Source organism: Crinia signifera, chromosome 4 (genome assembly GCF_055691185.1).
Source record: "Crinia signifera chromosome 4, ASM5569118v1, whole genome shotgun sequence".
NCBI lineage: Eukaryota > Metazoa > Chordata > Amphibia > Anura > Myobatrachidae > Crinia > Crinia signifera.
The window spans coordinates 66,988,244-67,007,291 of NC_139220.1; the positions used below are offsets into that span (position 1 = coordinate 66,988,244).

Here is a 19,048-nt window from a genome sequence, read left to right on the forward strand (position 1 = left end):
GGTCTTGTTGGATGTTAAAGTGATCAAAACAGTTACACACTTGTAGACAAACTCTGTGCTGAACAAAATGCCCACCGCTAGTGGGCTGCACATGGTAAACCGTGCATGATCAAGCCAGATAGGGATCTTTTTTGGGCCTATTTTTCTAAACTGCCATCCTGTCTGCCGCTGCAGTGCCACTCTTACATGAGCCATGTGTTTGTGCCGCACACTTGTGTGGCCTAGCATAGTTATCCAGCTACCTCGGTGCAAACTTTTGCCCTAAAAACAATATTGTGAGGTGTGAGGTGTTCAGAATAGACTGGAAATGAGTGTAAATGAATGTTACTGAGGTTAATATAGCGTAGGAGCAAAAAAAAAAAAACCCAAATTCTGCGATTTTAGCAGTTTTTTTGCTTTTTTAACAAAAAAATCAGAACCCAAAACCCAAAAAATTCAAACACAAAACACTTAGGAGGTATTTTGCCAAAACCCATTAGAACCCAAAACCTCAAGGTAATCAGAACCCAAAACCCGAAAAGTGGCCGGTGCACATCTCTAGTTTTAACCATGTGCAATTGCTCGCAATGCGATTGGCAGGTGGAGGGCGAGCTTTCTCTCTCCACCCACCCAAAAATTTTTTTTAAAACACTGGACGGCTCTCTGACATTGGGTGCTGGAAGAGGGCACTTTAGGCACCATAAGATGAGATTGGATGTGATGCGACATCCAATTGCATAAGTGTATGGGCACCATTACCGTTTGAGCTGCTTTCGGCTCAAAGCCCATCCAGTGTGTACAGGCTGGCAAAGAGCACTGATGCATGCTCTCACACCATTGCCGGACTCCGGTGCATTCCTTGTATTACCAGCAGATGAATGGTGGGGTGGGCGGCTTTCCATAGCATCCTGTACTGAGCATTTTTCAGCCCAGTGATTTTCCCCATCATTGCTGTCTATACATGCTGGGCAAAAATGCCTAGTGTGTCTGCACCAGTGCCAGATTAAGCCTTTGGGGGGCCCGGCGCACTTTAGACAGGGGGGCCCCCTTGCACTTGTCATTACTGGCCTCAAACTGCATGGTAGAATATTACACTGTCAAAACACAGAGTAAAGGCAGTATAAACTTGGTCAATGGGTAACTGCAGGGGATATATATATATATATATATATATATATATATATAAATGCATACCACATGAAATGCCTGTTTGTCCCTCTGCACCCTACTCTGTAGAAGACCTCACAGTCCCAGTGCTGCCTCTGATTAAAAATCCTCCCATGACTAGGCTGCTGCTGCTGTTCTCCATGGGCCTGAGAAGCATGTAATGAGCTCCACCAATCAGAGCTCAGCACAAACATCTCACCCTCTGCCCTCTGGTGCAAAGTGTCATGGGACTTAGTCAACTCCCAGTAATGCACTGCACACTTGTGCAGTCAGTGTGCCTTGGCTCCCGATGCTCTGCACCAATGTTCCCTCTAATTTTACGAAGGTTGTGTGCGGCAAATGATTTTGGCTGTGCAACTTTGGAAGGAAATGTACATTTTTGTGCGTCACTTATATATAACTGGAAAATGATGTTCAGCAATTGTGTTAACTTTACTTTAAAATTATATTAAACATTTAAACATTCAAAACACAGCACACAATGCAGTTAATGGGTGAAACACACATTAATTGAGACCACAACTGCTAAAAGGGACCACTGCTGCTTTGTGCGCTCTGTTGTAATGTCTGTGCGCATGCTTATCGGGTTGTGTGCGCGCGCACGCGCACACAGCTTACAGGGAACACTGCTCAGCACCATTAATCATTGTCACATTGGCAGATAGGTGAAGCTGCAGCACTACCCCACTCCCATGCACAAAACCTTTAGCTAAAAATACATGCCAACCACAGGGGGGGCCCCTAGCTAGAGGGGGGGGGGCCCAGGGCACTGACCTCTTGTGCCCCCATTATAATCCGGCCTTGGTCTGCACCTCAAAAGACAGAGCCAATCCACATTAATGCCAGTGTCACCATCAGTTCCAATGCCAGCCTCATTCCTCAGGCTGCCAAATCTCCTCCTGTGGGCTGCATCATGGGATGTGTTTATGCACATAAATAATTTTGAACATTAATTATATGAATAATGCATAGAATTTGCATAAAGGGGCCTTTACCTAAATTATCCTACTTATCCTTTCTGCAAATGTTTGAAATATCAAAATTAGATTACCTGCTTTAATTAATTAATTTGTTATATTGTATCTGTAAGATTTTCCGGTACTTATGTATTATCTGGGCTCCCATGTTAAATGCACCCCATTTTTTCATACCCCTACTATCCAACTACGCATGGAGTTGATTTTATATAGTGTGGCGAGCGCAGCGAGCCACCGTGCCCGAAGCGTGGCGAGCGCAGCGAGCCCCGCGAGGGGACGGGGTCTCATAAGAAAAACGGGAGCCCAGATATTACATAAGTACCGATTTTCCTTACTATTACATTTGGTATGGAATCTTTTTTTTGAGCCGACATGTGCCGACAGGCAATATTTCATGCCCTACCATCCACTAGGGCGTGGTGGGAGAATAAAATAGTGTGCCGAGCATGTCGACAGTGTCGACATTTGGGATAAAAAAGTGACAACCCCATGTTGACCCATGTTCTACCTTGCCTAAGTCAACCTAATGTATATGCCGACCTAATGACCCTGTCAACCTAACCCCATGTCAACCTTCAGACATGTTAACCTTGATGCATGTGGACCTTCAGTGGTCGACCTTCATTCTGTCGACCCTATGATCCATACCCCTTTTGTGTATGGAGACACTTTTATACAGTCTCTTAAGGGGCCTACACATGGGAAGATGAGCAATCTGAGCAATGCTCTATCGCTCAGATCACTCAGCATGCAGTGCTGCACAGTGCTGTGCTTATGAGCGATCTGTCTGGACCACTGTTCTGCGGTGAGAACACTGGCCCTGAAACTGATTACTATACATTTATCCAGCATGCTGGATATTAATTGCTGGGGTGATAGCGATAGTTTGCTTGAATGACACCCATAGGTTAAAATCAGGGCTGATCCGGGATCAGTGGAAATAGGGCTGACCTGGGAACAAACCGGGTCAAAGTGCAGTGTAAATGTGGTCTGAATCTGGGTCCAACTCGAGGTTGTCCCATGTTCACAATTTCATGTACAACATAGTGGTTCTGGTTGATAGATCTACAGTGTCTAGATAGAGTCAATAGGTCGCCATGCAATAGGTTGACAGGATCATAAGGTTGACATTAAAAATGTCAACATTCAGTAGATCGACTGGGTCAAAAGATTCACATTACAAAGGTACTGTAGATACATGACAAGGTTACAAGGAGTTTTTCATAATTAAAAAAAAAACTGACTTGTTCTTCCTTCACTATCAATGTCAGCAAAGAGGGAGAATATACTGTAATAGTGTGCTGAGCAAAACGAGTTACCGAGCCATGTGAGGGTACACGTTACACTAAGAAACGTTCAGGGGGGGGGGGGGGGCAGTTAAATTAGGTAGTAGGGTTGGGAGGGGGTTTAGAATAGGTTTAGGAGTAGTATGTTGTAGGGATCCAGGTACACCTAAGTTGGGGGTGGGTAGTACAGGGTGGGTGGTTATGTGTAGGGTTGCTTTGGGTCCTTTGGGAGGTCTTTCCTTTTTGGGGTCTATTTTTCTCTACTAATGTTGGTAGTTTAGCTAAGCTAGACGGTGGGGTTACTGGTAGATGACTATCATGCAATGCAGATCAATGGTGATCAGTTAACTGCTGTACGTCATATCCATATACTTATACCATCCGACTATCCCTTTGCTACTGGGAACCTGGATGGCGCCTCCGGGTACCCCACTTTATATATGCTCACCTATTGTATATCCTGAGAAGATGTTCTTCATTTTATATATATCCTACATGCTGTGAATGGATATGGTTGCTATTTTATGCTTATTCATATACGATATTCTAGCTGTTGTGGGGGACATTTACCAAAATGGATTCGTAGAAAAAAGGTGTATTCGTAGGGAGAAATACACCTTTTTTTTACAAATTTGTATTTTCGGGATTTACAATCCCAAAAATACAACAATTCGTAGTCCTAAAGATGGAACATTCGTATTTGTATTTACAAATACGAATGTCCTACACCATCGATAGGATACGACAGAAATCACCATTCAAAAGAATGGTGATTCCTGATGTACTAAGCAGCCGTACTGATAATACGGCTGCTAAGTAGTGTGAAACACCCACGCAAATACGACAGAAAAATAGAACACCATTTTCCTGTAGTATTTGCTTTAAGCCTGCACGGATCAGTCAGATCCGTGCAGGCTTCAGTGTAAAAAAATAGAAAAATTAAATAAATTTAAAAAAAAAACAGCGTGGGGTCCCCCCCACAGCCGAAACCAGCACCGGGCTGAAGGAGCCGGGGCCGGTAATTAAAAATCAGGGAACCCGACAAATAGGGGTTCCCTGATTTTTAACAACCAGCCCCAGGCTCCTGCTCTGGGGCTGGTTCCCAAAATACGGGGGACAAAATGACTAGGGGTCCCCCGTATTTTAAGAACCAGCCCCAGGCAAAACCAGCCAGCAGGGTAATGCCACAGCCGGGGGGAGACTTTTTATGCAAGTCCCCCCGGCCAAAGCATACATCCCTACCGACCAGTCAGCCTGGCCAGGGGCCCTGGGGGAGTGGGGACCCCCCCAATGAAGGGCCCCCCCCTCCAGGACTTACCTGACCAGGCTGAAGCCTGGTACTGTCCCCGATGCCCCAGGGCGGTGGGCATCGGGCTGATTATGGTGTAAAAAAAAAAAGATAAAACTATTGTTTTTTACTGTGGCACTACAAGTGCCAGCAAGCCTCCCTAGCAATCTGGGACTTGGAGAACCACAAGTCCCAGACTGCTGGGCATTAAAGGGCCCGCTGGCACTTGTAGTTCCACAGTTAAAAAAATAGTGCACAAAACACACTGACACACATTTGAAATAAAAGTTTAATACACACATCACAAACACACTGATACTTACCTATCTTGATCCCGTCGGTAGGTCGCTGGCTCCGGTGTCGGCGGCTCCAGTGTCGGCGGCTCCGGGTCGGGGGCTCCGGGGTCGGCGTCCTGTCTGAAGAAAATCCATGTTGGACCTGTGGAAGTAAATCCTACTCACCAGGTCCTCCATGGATGGTCTTCTGTCTTCTCTCTTCTTTTTCAGGACTTTATTCTTTATCTTCTGTCTTCTGTCTTCTTCTTACGCTGCCGGCTGTCGGGACTTTCAGAGCTGGAGAGATGTTGCCTCCTCGACGTCTGGACTAAGAATGAATTCTAGCCAATCAGGAGCCGACTTTACTGGCTCCTGATTGGCCACTAGGCGGCTCCTGATTGACTAGAATTCATTCTTAGTCCAGACGTCGAGGAGGCAACATCTCTCCAGCTCTGAAAGTCCCGACAGGCGGCAGCGTAAGAAGAAGACAGAAGACAGAAGACAGAAGATAAAGAATAAAGTCCTGGAAAAGAAGAGCGAAGACAGAAGACCATCCATGGAGGACCTGGTGAGTAGGATTTACTTCCGCAGGTCCAACATGGATTTTCTTCAGACAGGACGCCGACCTCGGAGCCCCCGACCCGGAGCAGCCGACACTGGAGCCGACGACACCGGGGCCGCCGACACTGGAGCCAGCGACCTACCGACGGGATCAAGATAGGTAAGTATCAGTGTGTTTGTGATGTGTGTATTAAACTTTTATTTCAAATGTGTGTCAGTGTGTTTTGTGCACTATTTTTTTAACTGTGGAACTACAAGTGCCAGCGGGCCCTTTAATGCCCAGCAGGCTGGGACTTGTGGTTCTCCAAGTCCCAGCTTGCTGGGGAGGCTTGCTGGCACTTGTAGTGCCACAGTAAAAAACAATAGTTTTATCTTTTTTTTTTACACCATAATCAGCCCGATGCCCACCGCCCAGGGGCATCGGGGACAGTACCAGGCTTCAGCCTGGTCAGGTAAGTCCTGGAGGGGGGGACCCCTTCATTGGGGGGGTCCCCACTCCCCCAGGGCCCCTGGCCAGGCTGACTGGTCGGTAGGGATGAATGCTTTGGCCGGGGGGGACTTGCATAAAAAGTCTCCCCCCGGCTGTGGCATTACCCTGCTGGCTGGTTTTGCCTGGGGCTGGTTCTTAAAATACGGGGGACTCCCAGTCATTTTGTCCCCCGTATTTTGGGAACCAGCCCCAGAGCAGGAGCCTGGGGCTGGTTGTTAAAAATCGGGGAACCCCTATTTGTCGGGTTCCCTGATTTTTAATTACCGGCTCCAGGCTCTGTCAGCCTGGTGCTGGTTTCGGCTGTGGGGGGGACCCCACGCCGATTTTTTTTTCCATTTATTTATTTTTAAAAAAAAATTTACACTCTGCAGCCTACACGTATCTGACTGATCCGTGCAGACTGCTACAAAAGATTCGTATTAGCAGCCGTATATATGGCCAGCTAATACGAATCATTACACCATCGGAGGGTTAAAAAACAGTCGTATCTGACTGCTTTGTAATTTCCCCTCCGGAACACGACTTTGCATACGACTAAAACAGTCGTATGCAGTCGGAGGGGAAATACCAATACGAAAAACTAGGTTTTTCATATTGGTAAATTTCCCCCTATATATCTCCTGTATACACCTTTTTTTTTTTTTTTTTCATCTACTAGTACACTGCTGTCTATACGGGTTTATTTTATGTAACTTTTTTTGTTTGGTATTGCAAAATCAATAAAAATTATTTAATTTAAAAAAAAAGAAATGTTCAATGAGAAAAATTTGCCGTGCATGGCGAGAGATTTTTTTCTCTCGCCATGCACTCGTCCTGTTCCGGAGGGCTCGCTGCCACTCCTGCTCCCACTATTCAATGATAAAGTGGCAACTCTGGCCATGAAACGTTGGTAACATACGTCTGCCGTGTTATTTATTTGCACTGAGTGCCGCCGTCCCCACTACATTGTATATATATATATATATATATATATATATATATATATACTTATACCACCAGCACTACTAAGAATGCAAATGATAGGACCAGCACATCCATAAAGCGATGAAAAATCAGCACATTTATTCAAGTATAGATAATAGGTCAATACTTATCCACGGGCAGCAGCGGATCAACACGGAATATTTAATGGATCAAAGCAGCATAATTGTAAGCTGTGGAATGATCCGGTGCCCTGACGGGCCGTTTCGGCACTTCTGCGCCTTTCTCAAAGGGTATACATATATTCCATTGACAAAAAACCTTACAGTTTCACATGTCCCATGGCTTCATACACATGATCTGGCATTTCAGAAACCTGCTGTAACTCTTCCACTCAAACTCCAAAAAGCAATGAAATTCTGACACCTTAAGGCTGACGCCTAAATGGTTGTGTTCCTTGCGCAATACAGTTATGGTATGCCATCACATCCTGTGGGTAAGTGCAGATTCAGCACTCTCACAGAGTCCCTCACACAATGGTAATTGTTTAATACTTCACACTTTTGATTGTTTGTATTATGTTTGTAAATAAGCTTTTGGAGGCCAATATTAGTGCTGCCGTCTGGGCTGACCTATATACTAACTCGAACCCTGTGTAGCCTCCAATTTAAGTCATGTGGAACGCATTTCCGGTTTTTGATGACACGCATATGGCATTGATACTTCCGGTTGTTGATTAAGTCATTTGTACTAAAGTGAGATGTTTATACCTTAATCGGATGTCATGCACCGATGTTATGATGCTCAGTAGGCACTTCATGATCACGCCGAGTCCTAGACTCTGCACGATGAAGCATTTGATGCAAGCTTGACTAGCCGCACTTCTGGGTACACTGTGATAGCCAGTACGCACGCTGTGGAACGCATGACTCATTTCCGGCTCAGCGTGCTTCCAACTAGGTGTCTCTACCTCTTTTCACTGATCTCTATCCACACTCCCTCCCGTCCTCTTCGCTCCATCGCTGACCGCTCACTGACCTCTCACCTAATCACCTCCTCCCACTCCCGTGTCCAAGACTTCTCTCGCGCTGCCCCCCTGCACTGGAACAACCTCCCGCCACCCATCAGGCTTTCTGATTCCCTTACCTCCTTCAAGCGCTCCCTCAAAACCCACTTTTTTCGACTAGCCTATCCCTCCTCCTAACCTCTTCTGATCCTCCTATCCTGCCTCCGTTCCCCTCCGTTCCTACTTATCCTATTGTTTTTTGTTCGTCCACCCACTATTTTTAGTATGTTAACTCTTATAAATAGGGTCCTCCTTCCTCATGTACGCACCCTATTATTATTATTATTATTATTATTATAATAATTTTATTTATAAGGCGCCACAAGTGTTTCGCAGCGCCGTACAAAGGAACAATACAGGGAGACAAAACTTGGCATAACATTGAATAAATAACAAAAATACAGTACAAATAAAGAGCACCACAGTTCAATACACATTACAGCTTAAATGTAAGTAGTGAGGACTCAATCAACATACAACTAGAGGCTTGAGGCCAATGATGGAGAGGAGTATGCAGACGGAGATGGTCACTGAGTGTTGGAGTAAAGGAGAGCTGTGAGTGAAATGTGAAGAGAAGTGGGCTTTGACAACAGGAGGGAAGAGGGCCCTAGTTAGGGGAGCTTACAATCTAGTAGGAAGGGGAGACAGACAGATTACAAGAGGTGCAAGCGAGGGGGTGGTGGTTAGATAGCAGGATGTAAACAGGCAAGGGGTCGGAGAACCAGCTGGTTTATGCAGTGGAAGGGTACGCTTTGATGAATAGGTGAGTTTTCAGTGCCCGTTTGAAGCTTTGCAAGGTCGGGGAGAGTCTAATGGAGTGAGGGAGTGCGTTCCACTGAAGGGGTGCAGCACGGGCAAAGTCCTGTACTCTAGCATGGGAAGCAGTGATCAGGGTGGAGGAGAGACGACAGTCGTCAGCCGACCACAGAGGGCGGGAGGGTGTGTGAATGGAGATGAGGTTAGAGATATATGGAGCAATGGAATTAGAGATGGCCCTGTATGTGAGTGTGAGGTGACCCTACCTCTTTACCTCACCTGTGCTCCTGTCCTGTTCTTCCCTTCCTCTACTTCATCTTCAGTCTCCTCGACAATTTTGACACCTACTTCTGAACTGATGCTGATTTTAGTTCTACCAGCTATACCCCTATTTACACTGTATTTTTCAATTTAATTGCCAAAAAAACAACAAAAAATATTCTTTTGATCTGATCACTACCAAAATTCACAGTATCACCCGCTGGGCTAATATGAAGATTGCCTGAAAATGTCATCAAAATCAGTCAAGCCGCTTCGGGTTGGCGTCAATAGTGGGGTGTTGTTAAAAATGGGGGACAGTGGCCCTTTTTACATTGTTCCCTATGGCAAAAATCGCGTCGATCGCGACGGTCGCATCGCATGCCATTATAATGGCACGCAATGGATGTGATCAACGTGATTATCTCAATGCCGGCGATTAAAGCTGGTAATTGACAGAAAATCGCGTCGATCGCGTCGATTGCATGCCTTAAGTACCTTAACTTAAGGCATGTGATCAACCCCGACGGGCGCCGTGCTAGGAAACAAGTACCAAAAAATGTTCTTCCAGTGGTGGCAAAGGACTGTTGGTGCAGGGCCAAAAACTGGGGTTTAAGGTAGTCTTCTCCGATGAGGCCATGCCCATTTTAATGAGACCACGCCCCTTGCCTGGGGCAGAGATCAAATTACAAATGATATATACATGACAAGCTGACCCTACCAGGTCATGGATCAGCTGCGGGTGTGTGAGTATGTATGTATAGGCTACATATATGTGTGTGTGTGTGTGTGTGTGTGTGCGTATGTATGAATGTATGGATAGGCTATGGGTGTGTGTGTGTGTGTGTCAATGATGCCTACCTATACATGATCATGGAACTTTACCAGGCTGGGGGTTCCTCCCAGAGATGGTGACCAGTCTGCTCCTTCTGTCTGACTTGATGGTGTCCCCTCCAGCAGTAAGTTCCAGGCAGCCACACCCAGGGCAGCCGAGAGGAATGCCGGGCCCTAGTAAAATTTTGGGGCGTGGCCTAAGTGTAGGAACATCCCGCACTTAGGCCACGCACCCAAAATGTTTAGAGGAGGATGAAAGAAAACTCTAAAAACTGTAATCTCAGCACACACCTACAGCATGTGCTGTGCTGACAGCAGGCTCAGCATGACCTCTCACGCTGTCAGCACAGTGCATGCTGTAGAAGTGTGCGCTGCTGTTGCTACCCGGGAAGGATAGAGGGGGAAGAGAGGGGTCGGACCAGGGCCTCTGCGGGGCCCCTCCAGCAAGTCTGGGCCCAGGTAATTAGTACCCACTCCCCCTCCCTCTCGGCTGCCCTGGCCGCACCCCTCTTCCCCGGTGTCCGCAGATGCTGAGCGGGAACACAGAGCTAGGCCTCCCCCTTCTGGCATGGCAGTGGTGCTGTCTCCAGAATAGATCGCCGGAGTTAAGGGGAGCGTCAATGGGGTGACCAGGGCGGCAGGCTCCCTGTGGAGGGCTGCTGCGCATGTGCCTCCTCCCATGATCCTCCCTGGAATGGACCATAGGAGGAGCTACACACGACTCGTGCATGCTCAGCAGCCCTCCCGGGCCATTTGGTTTTGTGCAATGATCTTGAGTTTGATTTTTGGATACAATCAAATTCTGCTGAGAGAAATCTGACCTATTTTAGCCTAAAAAAAAGCGAGGGAGGTAGTGAGTCACACCATACCTCTGGTGATATATTGAATAAAATAATAATAGCCAAGTAAAGCCGCATATGACAACAAGCAAGCCAGCTTGTAAGAAATAAAAGAAAACAATTGGAAATCTGTCACAGCATTAGCAATTATACCTTTGATTAAAGTTGAAAATTAAATGTAATATAGGTCCCCCTTTTCAATAATGGCACAAGACTCAGTTCAATTGAAATAACAAAAATATTTTATAAACACATAATAAAGCATATACAAAAATATACATAAATCACATGTAATTAATGGTAAAACAATGTAACTTAAGGTGCTGGTGTCCCAATAAATTAAAAGTAATGAACGTATCAGCAGCAGACCCCACTTGAAGCTCTGGCAGGATGGTGATGGAGCCGGCGAAAAAGACCTGGGTCATGGTCAGAGCCCACAGCGGGCAGAGGAATCCGCACTGGTGCAGGCAGGTGCTGTGCCGGGGGTGCGGGAGTAGAAGGGGGGGTTAGTTGAGGTCTCACAGAGTAGGCAGTAGTAGGGAGGAAGCCGCAGAGAGACCAAGGCCTAGCCGGTTTGTGCACGAGGCGAGGTCGGCGGTTGAGAAGCCCCAGAGCAGATGAAAGCTACCGGTCACTGGTCGGCTGGGTTAGAGGTGCGGGCAGGAGGTGTGGGCGGAGAAGGCTGCAAGGGCCAGTGAGAGGGGGACAGTATACCAATGGGGTCACTGAAGGGGGGGGCAGTATACATGGGGGCACTGAGGGGGGACATCGTACACATGGGGGCACTGAGGGGGTTATAGGCTGCAGGGGTGGGTAAGGTTAGGGTTATAGGCTGCGGGGGGTGTGTATGGTTAGGGGGGTGTATGGTTAGGGTTATAGGATGCACGGCATGTATGGTTAGGTTTATAGGATGCAGGGTGTGTGTGTATGGTTAGGGTTATAGGCTGTGGGGTGTGTGTGTATGGTTAGGGTTATATGCTGCTGTGTGTGTGTATGGTTAGGCTAATAAGCTGCGGGGGGTATGGTTAGGGTTATAGGCTGTGGGGTGTGTGTATGGTTATGGTTATAGGCTGCAGGGTGTGTGTGTAAGGTTAGGGTTATAGGCTGCAGGATGTGTGTGTATGGGTAGGGCTATAGGCTGCGGGGAGGGTGTGTGTATGGTTAGGGTTATAGGCAGGGGGGGTGTATGGTTACGGTTATAGGCTGCGCGGTGTGTATGGTTAGGGTCATAGCAGGGTGTGTGTGTATGGTTAGGGTTATAGGCTGTGGGGGGTGTGCATGGTTAGAGTCATAGGCTGCAGGGTGTGTATATGGTTAGGGTTATAGGTTGCAGGGGGTGTATGGTTAGGGTTATAGGCTGCGCGGTGTGTGTGTATGGTTAGGGTTATAGGCTGCAGGGTGTGTATGTGTGGTTAGGGTTATAGGCTGCAGTGTGTGTATATGGTTAGGTTTATAAGCTGCGGGGTCTGTGTATGGTTAGGTTTATAGGCTGCAGGGTGTGTGCATGGTTAGGAATATAGGCTGCGGTGTGTGTGTATGGTTAGGGTTATAGGCTGTGGGGTGTGTGTGTGTATGGTTAGGGGTATAGGCTGTGGGGTGTGTGTGTATGGTTAGGGTTAAAGGCTGCGGGGGGTGTGTGTATGATTAGGGTTATAGGCTGTGGGGTGTGTGTATGGTTAGGGTTATAGGCTGTGGGGTGTGTGTATGGTTAGGGTTATAGGCTGCAGGGGGGGTGTATGGTTAGTGTTATTGGGGGGGAGGTGTATGGTTAGAGATATAGGCTGTGGGGTGTGTGTATGTGTGGTTAGGGTTGTAGGCTGCGGGGTGTGTGTATGGTTAGGGTTATAGGCTGCGGTGTGTGTATATGGTTAGGTTTATAGGCTGCGGGGTGTGTGTATGGTTAGGTTTATAGGCTGCAGGGTGTGTGTGTGTGTGTGTGTGTGTATGGTTAGGGTTAAAGGCTGCGGGGTGTGTGTATGGTTAGGGTTAAAGGCTGCGAGTTGTGTGTGTATTGTTAGGGTAATAGCCTGTAGGGCGTGTGTATGGTTAGGGTTGTAGGCTGTGGGGTGTGTGTGTATGTTTAGGGTTATAGGCTGTGGGGTGTGTGCATGGTTAGGGTTATAGGCTGCGGGGTGTTTGTGTATGGTTAGGGTTATAGGCTGCATGGTGTGTATGTGTGGTTAGTGTTATAGGCTGCGTGGTGTGTGTATGGTTAGGGTTATAGGCTGTATGGTGTGTGTATGGTTAGGGTTATAGGCTGGGGGGTGTTTGGTTAGGGTTATAGGCTGGGGTGTGTATGGTTAGGGTTATAGGCTGCGGGGTGTGTGTATGGTTAGAGTCATAGGCTGCGGGGAGTTTATGGTTAGGGTAATAGGCTGCGGGGTGTGTATGGTTAGGGTTATAGGCTGCGGGTGTGTGTATTGTTAGGGTAATAGGCTGCGGGGTGTGTATGGTTAGGGTTATAGGCTGCAGGGTGTGTGTATGGTTAGGGTTTATAGGCTGCGGGGTGTGTATGGTTAGGGTTATAGGCTGTGGGGGGTGTGTATGGTTAGGGTTATAGGCTGCGGGGAGTTTATGGTTAGGGTTGTAGGCTGGGGGCGGGGTGTGTATGGTTTGGGTTATAGGCTGTTGGGGGTGTGTATGGTTAGGGTTATAGGCTGCGGGGTGTGTATGGTTATGGTTATAGGCTGGGGGGGTATGCATGGTTAGGGTTATAGGCTGCGGGGTGTGAATGGTTAACGTTATAGGCTGTGGGGTGTGTGTATGGTTAGGGTTATAGGCTGCGGGGGGTGTATATGGTTAGAATTATAGGCTGCGGGGGGTATGGTTAGGTGGTACTTATGTATTATCTGGGCTCCCATGTTAAATGCACCCCATTTTTTTCATACCCCTACTATCCAGCTACGAATGGAGTTGACTTTATATAGTGTGGCGAGCGCAGCGAGCCACTGTGCCCGAAGCGTGGTGAGCAGACGCGGTCTCATAAGAAAGACGGGAGCCCGGATATTACATAAGTACCGGTTAGGGTTATAGGCTGTGGGGTGTGTGTATGGTTATGGTTATAGGCTGCAGGGTGTGTGTGTATGGTTAGGGTTATAGGCTGCAGGATGTGTGTGTATGGGTAGGGTTATAGGCTGCGGGGGGGGTGTGTGTATGGTTAGGGTTATAGGCTGGGGGGGGTGTATGGTTATGGGTATAGGCTGCGCGGTGTGTATGGTTAGGGTCATAGGCTGCAGGATGTGTGTGTATGGTTATGGTTATAGGCTGCAGGGTGTGTGTGTATGGTCAGGGTTATAGGCTGCAGGATGTGTGTGTATGGGTAGGGTTATATGCTGCGGGGGGGGGTGTGTATGGTTAGGGATATAGGCTGGGGGGGTGTATGGTTAGGTTTATAGGCTGCAGGGTGTGTGCATGGTTAGGAATATAGGCTGCGGTGTTTGTGTATGGTTAGGGTTATAGGCTGTGGGGTGTGTGTGTATGGTTAGGGGCATAGGCTGTGGGGTGTGTGTGTATGGTTAGGGTTAAAGGCTGCGAGGGGGGTGTGTATGATTAGGGTTATAGGCTGTGGGGTGTGTGTATGGTTAGGGTTATAGGCTGTGGGGTGTGTGTATGGTTAGGGTTATAGGCTGCAGGGGGGGTGTATGGTTAGTGTTATTGGGGGGGAGGTGTATGGTTAGAGATAAAGGCTGTGGGGTGTGTGTATGTGTGGTTAGGGTTGTAGGCTGCGGGGTGTGTGTATGGTTAGGGTTATAGGCTGCGGTGTGTGTATATGGTTAGGTTTATAGGCTGCGGGGTGTGTGTATGGTTAGGTTTATAGGCTGCGGGGTGTGTGTATGGTTAGGGTTAAAGGCTGCGAGTTGTGTGTGTATTGTTAGGGTAATAGCCTGTAGGGCGTGTGTATGGTTAGGGTTGTAGGCTGTGGGGTGTGTGTGTGTGTATGTTTAGGGTTATAGGCTGTGGGGTGTGTGCATGGTTAGGGTTATATGCTGCGGGGTGTTTGTGTATGGTTAGGGTTATAGGCTGCATGGTGTGTATGTGTGGTTAGTGTTATAGGCTGCGTGGTGTGTGTATGGTTAGGGTTATAGGCTGTATGGTGTGTGTATGGTTAGGGTTATAGGCTGGGGGGTGTTTGGTTAGGGTTATAGGCTGGGGTGTGTATGGTTAGGGTTATAGGCTGCGGGGTGTGTGTATGGTTAGAGTCATAGGCTGCGGGGAGTTTATGGTTAGGGTAATAGGCTGCGGGGTGTGTATGGTTAGGGTTATAGGCTGCGGGTGTGTGTATTGTTAGGGTAATAGGCTGCGGGGTGTGTATGGTTAGGGTTATAGGCTGCAGGGTGTGTGTATGGTTAGGGTTATAGGCTGCGGGGTGTGTATGGTTAGGGTTATAGGCTGTGGGGGGTGTGTATGGTTAGGGTTATAGGCTGCGGGGAGTTTATGGTTAGGGTTGTAGGCTGGGGGCGGGGTGTGTATGGTTTGGGTTATAGGCTGTTGGGGGTGTGTATGGTTAGGGTTATAGGCTGCGGGGTGTGTATGGTTATGGTTATAGGCTGGGGGGGTATGCATGGTTAGGGTTATAGGCTGCGGGGTGTGAATGGTTAACGTTATAGGCTGTGGGGTGTGTGTGTATGGTTAGGGTTATAGGCTGCGGGGGGTGTATATGGTTAGAATTATCGGCTGCGGGGGGTATGGTTAGGTGGTACTTATGTATTATCTGGGCTCCCATGTTAAATGCACCCCATTTTTTTTCATACCCCTACTATCCAGCTACGAATGGAGTTGACTTTATATAGTGTGGCGAGCGCAGCGAGCCACTGTGCCCAAAGCGTGGCGAGCAGACGCGGTCTCATAAGAAAAACGGGAGCCCGAATATTACATAAGTACCGGTTAGGGTTATAGGCTGTGGGGTGTGTGTATGGTTATGGTTATAGGCTGCAGGGTGTGTGTGTATGGTTAGGGTTATAGGCTGCAGGATGTGTGTGTATGGGTAGGGTTATAGGCTGCGGGGGGTGTGTGTATGGTTAGGGTTATAGGCTGGGGGGTGTATGGTTATGGTTATAGGCTGCGCGGTGTGTATGGTTAGGGTCATAGGCTGCAGGGTGCGTGTGTATGGTTATGGTTATAGGCTGCAGGGTGTGTGTGTATGGTCAGGGTTATAGGCTGCAGGATGTGTGTGTATGGGTAGGGTTATAGGCTGCGGGGGGGGGGGGTGTATGGTTAGGGATATAGGCTGGGGGGGTGTATGGTTATGGTTATAGGCTGTGCGGTGTGTATGGTTAGGGTTATAGGCTGCGGGGAGTTTATGGTTAGGGTTATAGGCTGGGGGCGGGGTGTGTATGGTTTGGGTTATAGGCTGTTGGGGGTGTTTATGGTTAGGGTTATAGGCTGCGGGGTGTGAATGGTTAAGGTTATAGGCTGTGGGGTGTGTGTATGGTTAGGGTTATAGGCTGCGGGGTGTATATGGTTAGAATTATAGGCTGCGGGGGGTATGGTTAGGTGGTACTTATGTATTATCTGGGCTCCCATGTTAAATGCACCCCATTTTTTTCATACCCCTACTATCCAGCTACGCATGTAGTTGACTTCATATAGTGTGGCGAGCGCAGCGAGCCACTGTGCCCGAAGCGTGGCGAGCGAACGCGGTCTCATAAGAAAAACGGGAGCCTGGATATTACATAAGTACCGGTTAGGGTTATAGGCTGTGGGGTGTGTGTATGGTTATGGTTATAGGCTGCAGGGTGTGTGTGTATGGTTAGGGTTATAGGCTGCAGGATGTGTGTGTATGGGTAGGGTTATAGGCTGCGGGGGGGTGTGTGTATGGTTAGGGTTATAGGCTGGGGGGGTGTATGGTTATGGTTATAGGCTGCGCGGTGTGTATGGTTAGGGTCATAGGCTGCAGGGTGTGTGTATGGTTATGGTTATAGGCTGCAGGGTGTGTGTGTATGGTTAGGGTTATAGGCTGCAGGATATGTGTGTATGGGTAGGGTTATAGGCTGCGGGGGGTGTGTGTGTATGGTTAGGATTATAGGCTGGGGGGGGTGTATGGTTACGGTTATAGGCTGCGCGGTGTGTATGGTTAGGGTCATAGGCTGCAGGGTGTGTGTGTATGGTTAGGGTTATAGGCTGTGGGGGGTGTGCATGGTTAGAGTCATAGGCTGCGGGGTGTGTATATGGTTAGGGTTATAGGCTGCGGGGGGGTGTATGGTTAGGGTTATAGGCTGTGCGGTGTGTGTATGGTTAGGGTTATAGGCAGCAGGGTGTGTGTGTATGGTTAGGGTTATAGGCTGCAGGGTGTGTATGTGTGGTTAGGGTTATAGGCTCCGGGGTGTGTATGGTTAGGGTTATAGGCTGCAGTGTGTGTATATGGTTAGGTTTATAGGCTGCGGGGTCTGTGTATGGTTAGGGTTATAGACTGTGGGGTGTGTGTGTATGGTTAGGGGTATAGGCTGTGGGGTGTGTGTGTGTGTATGGTTAGGGTTAAAGGCTTTATGCCTCTCCCTTTACCTCTCTCTTGATTACATTGTGCTTTCATTAATACCGTTTTGACCTATGTGAATGTTACTCAGTGAATGGTGTATTTGTACTTTCCACATAATTGAATACCCCTCCACAGAATAAAGCCGGAAAAGTACTTGTTCCCCTTTATAGACCCCTAAGTTTTTTGTCCCCTGTATTTTTGGAACAAGGACCAGTCTAAAGGTGCGTACACACGGGGGCGATTTTTTCCAAAATCGCGGGAAATATGGTCGCTGAGCGACCATATTGCCCGCAATAGGAGTGTGCACCGGCGATATATCGCCGGGTGCGCGCTCCCGTTTTTGCCCCTGTGGTGATCGCTGGTCGCAGGAACATGCTCCTGCGACCAGCTGATTACCACTGCCGGGCTCCCCCCGGGAGTTTCTTTTTCATCAGCGACCATCTCTGGTCGCTGATGAACAGGAGAAACTGAGCAATATATTGCTCAGCCATATATTGCTCAGCAATATATGGCTGAGCAATATATCTCCCCCGTGTGTACACAGCATAAGAGCCTGTGCTGGTTTCTTAAATATGGGGGGTTCCCATCATTTCCCCCCATGTTTGGTAAAACAGGACCGGCTCCACGACTTTTTTGTTATTTGCCCAAAAACCGCACACTCCCATTACATGCACATGTCCAAAAAAATCGCACATTCCAGTTACTGTACTAAAAATTCCCAGAAATCACAAGTGATTTCTGACTTGGTCTATAAATTCACACCCTATTACATTATTCTTATTATCAGGGAGTATTCTATGTAAGTAATGTACAGTATGTATCAGGTGGACTGTATGCTTGGTGCAAGAGATCTATCGAAAAATATGGATCTCTGACCTATGTAAGAGTCTGATTAATTGATGGCCAGTGAGTCAAATCTGTAACAGGCTCCTTATCACATTTTTACAGGTACAAAAAAGGAACGGGGACTGCTGCAGTGGAAACAAGGATCCAGCACCAGTACTGACACGTGTGCAGATCTGAGGACCTATGACTTTCCATGTGGAATGGATCTGATTAAGAAAAAACAATGGTTTAGATGGATTCCAATTTGTCCGGTTTTTAAAGGATTCAAAGCTGCTACACATAAAGCTGCGGCAAACAATTTTATTAATCAGGATCAAAGAACTAATTCAATGTGCACAAAAGTGTAAAGCTAAATTATTTCATATACATTTTTTTAAATATATAATTGTTTTTAAAAAAGTTGGATTTGGTGGACCAAATTCTGAATGGTTTTTAAAAACTACCAGCATAGTTGCCCAAATTCAGTAATTTGTAAGATCACTATTTGATAAATCTTGTTTGTTGCCCATTGATTATTAGTAATCTAAAGACTATTTAAGCTATAAATGAATGATCATTCTACAGAAGACTTTTACAAATATACATTATATACATAACGGTTAGTTGCCAATTTAAATAATACTGTACTTATTAATCCGAAATACAGGCTGTTTTAATCGCTATTGATATAGCAACAACTTTGATTTCTGATAATTCAATGTACACAAACTAAACCTCCTACCTAAAATGATTAAGAATATTATTGAAAACTATTTTCAATATGTATATGAAAACTTACCGTACATGAATTTTGTGTTTGTATAGTATTCAAACTTTTTTTCATGTACAAAATTAATAAATATATTGTATAAAATAACTTCAGGCTATGTGATTAAGGTTTATATTTAAAAAAAATGCATTCTGCGTTTAGCATTGGATTCCATCCCCCAATGCACTATTATCAGGGGTTAAAGTAAGGAGCTGGGGGGGAACTGAGCTGCATCACCTCTAATGGTAGGGGGAACTGAGTTCAAACTCCACCACAGCCCTG

The 19,048-nt window shown here is 47.1% G+C and overlaps 1 protein-coding gene across 2 annotated transcripts in view; it reads left to right on the top strand.

The window, feature by feature from the left end:
- Positions 1–18,795, top strand: part of SLC23A1 (solute carrier family 23 member 1) — a 514,139-nt gene extending 495,344 nt beyond the window's left edge. For both annotated transcript variants that reach the window (XM_083181818.1, XM_083181819.1), the window contains one exon: positions 18,121–18,795. In XM_083181818.1, the coding sequence (XP_083037944.1) occupies positions 18,121–18,365 (245 nt within the window). In that variant the 3' untranslated portion in view covers positions 18,366–18,795. The remainder of the gene's footprint in view (positions 1–18,120) is intronic.
- The last annotated feature ends 253 nt before the right edge of the window (positions 18,796–19,048 follow it).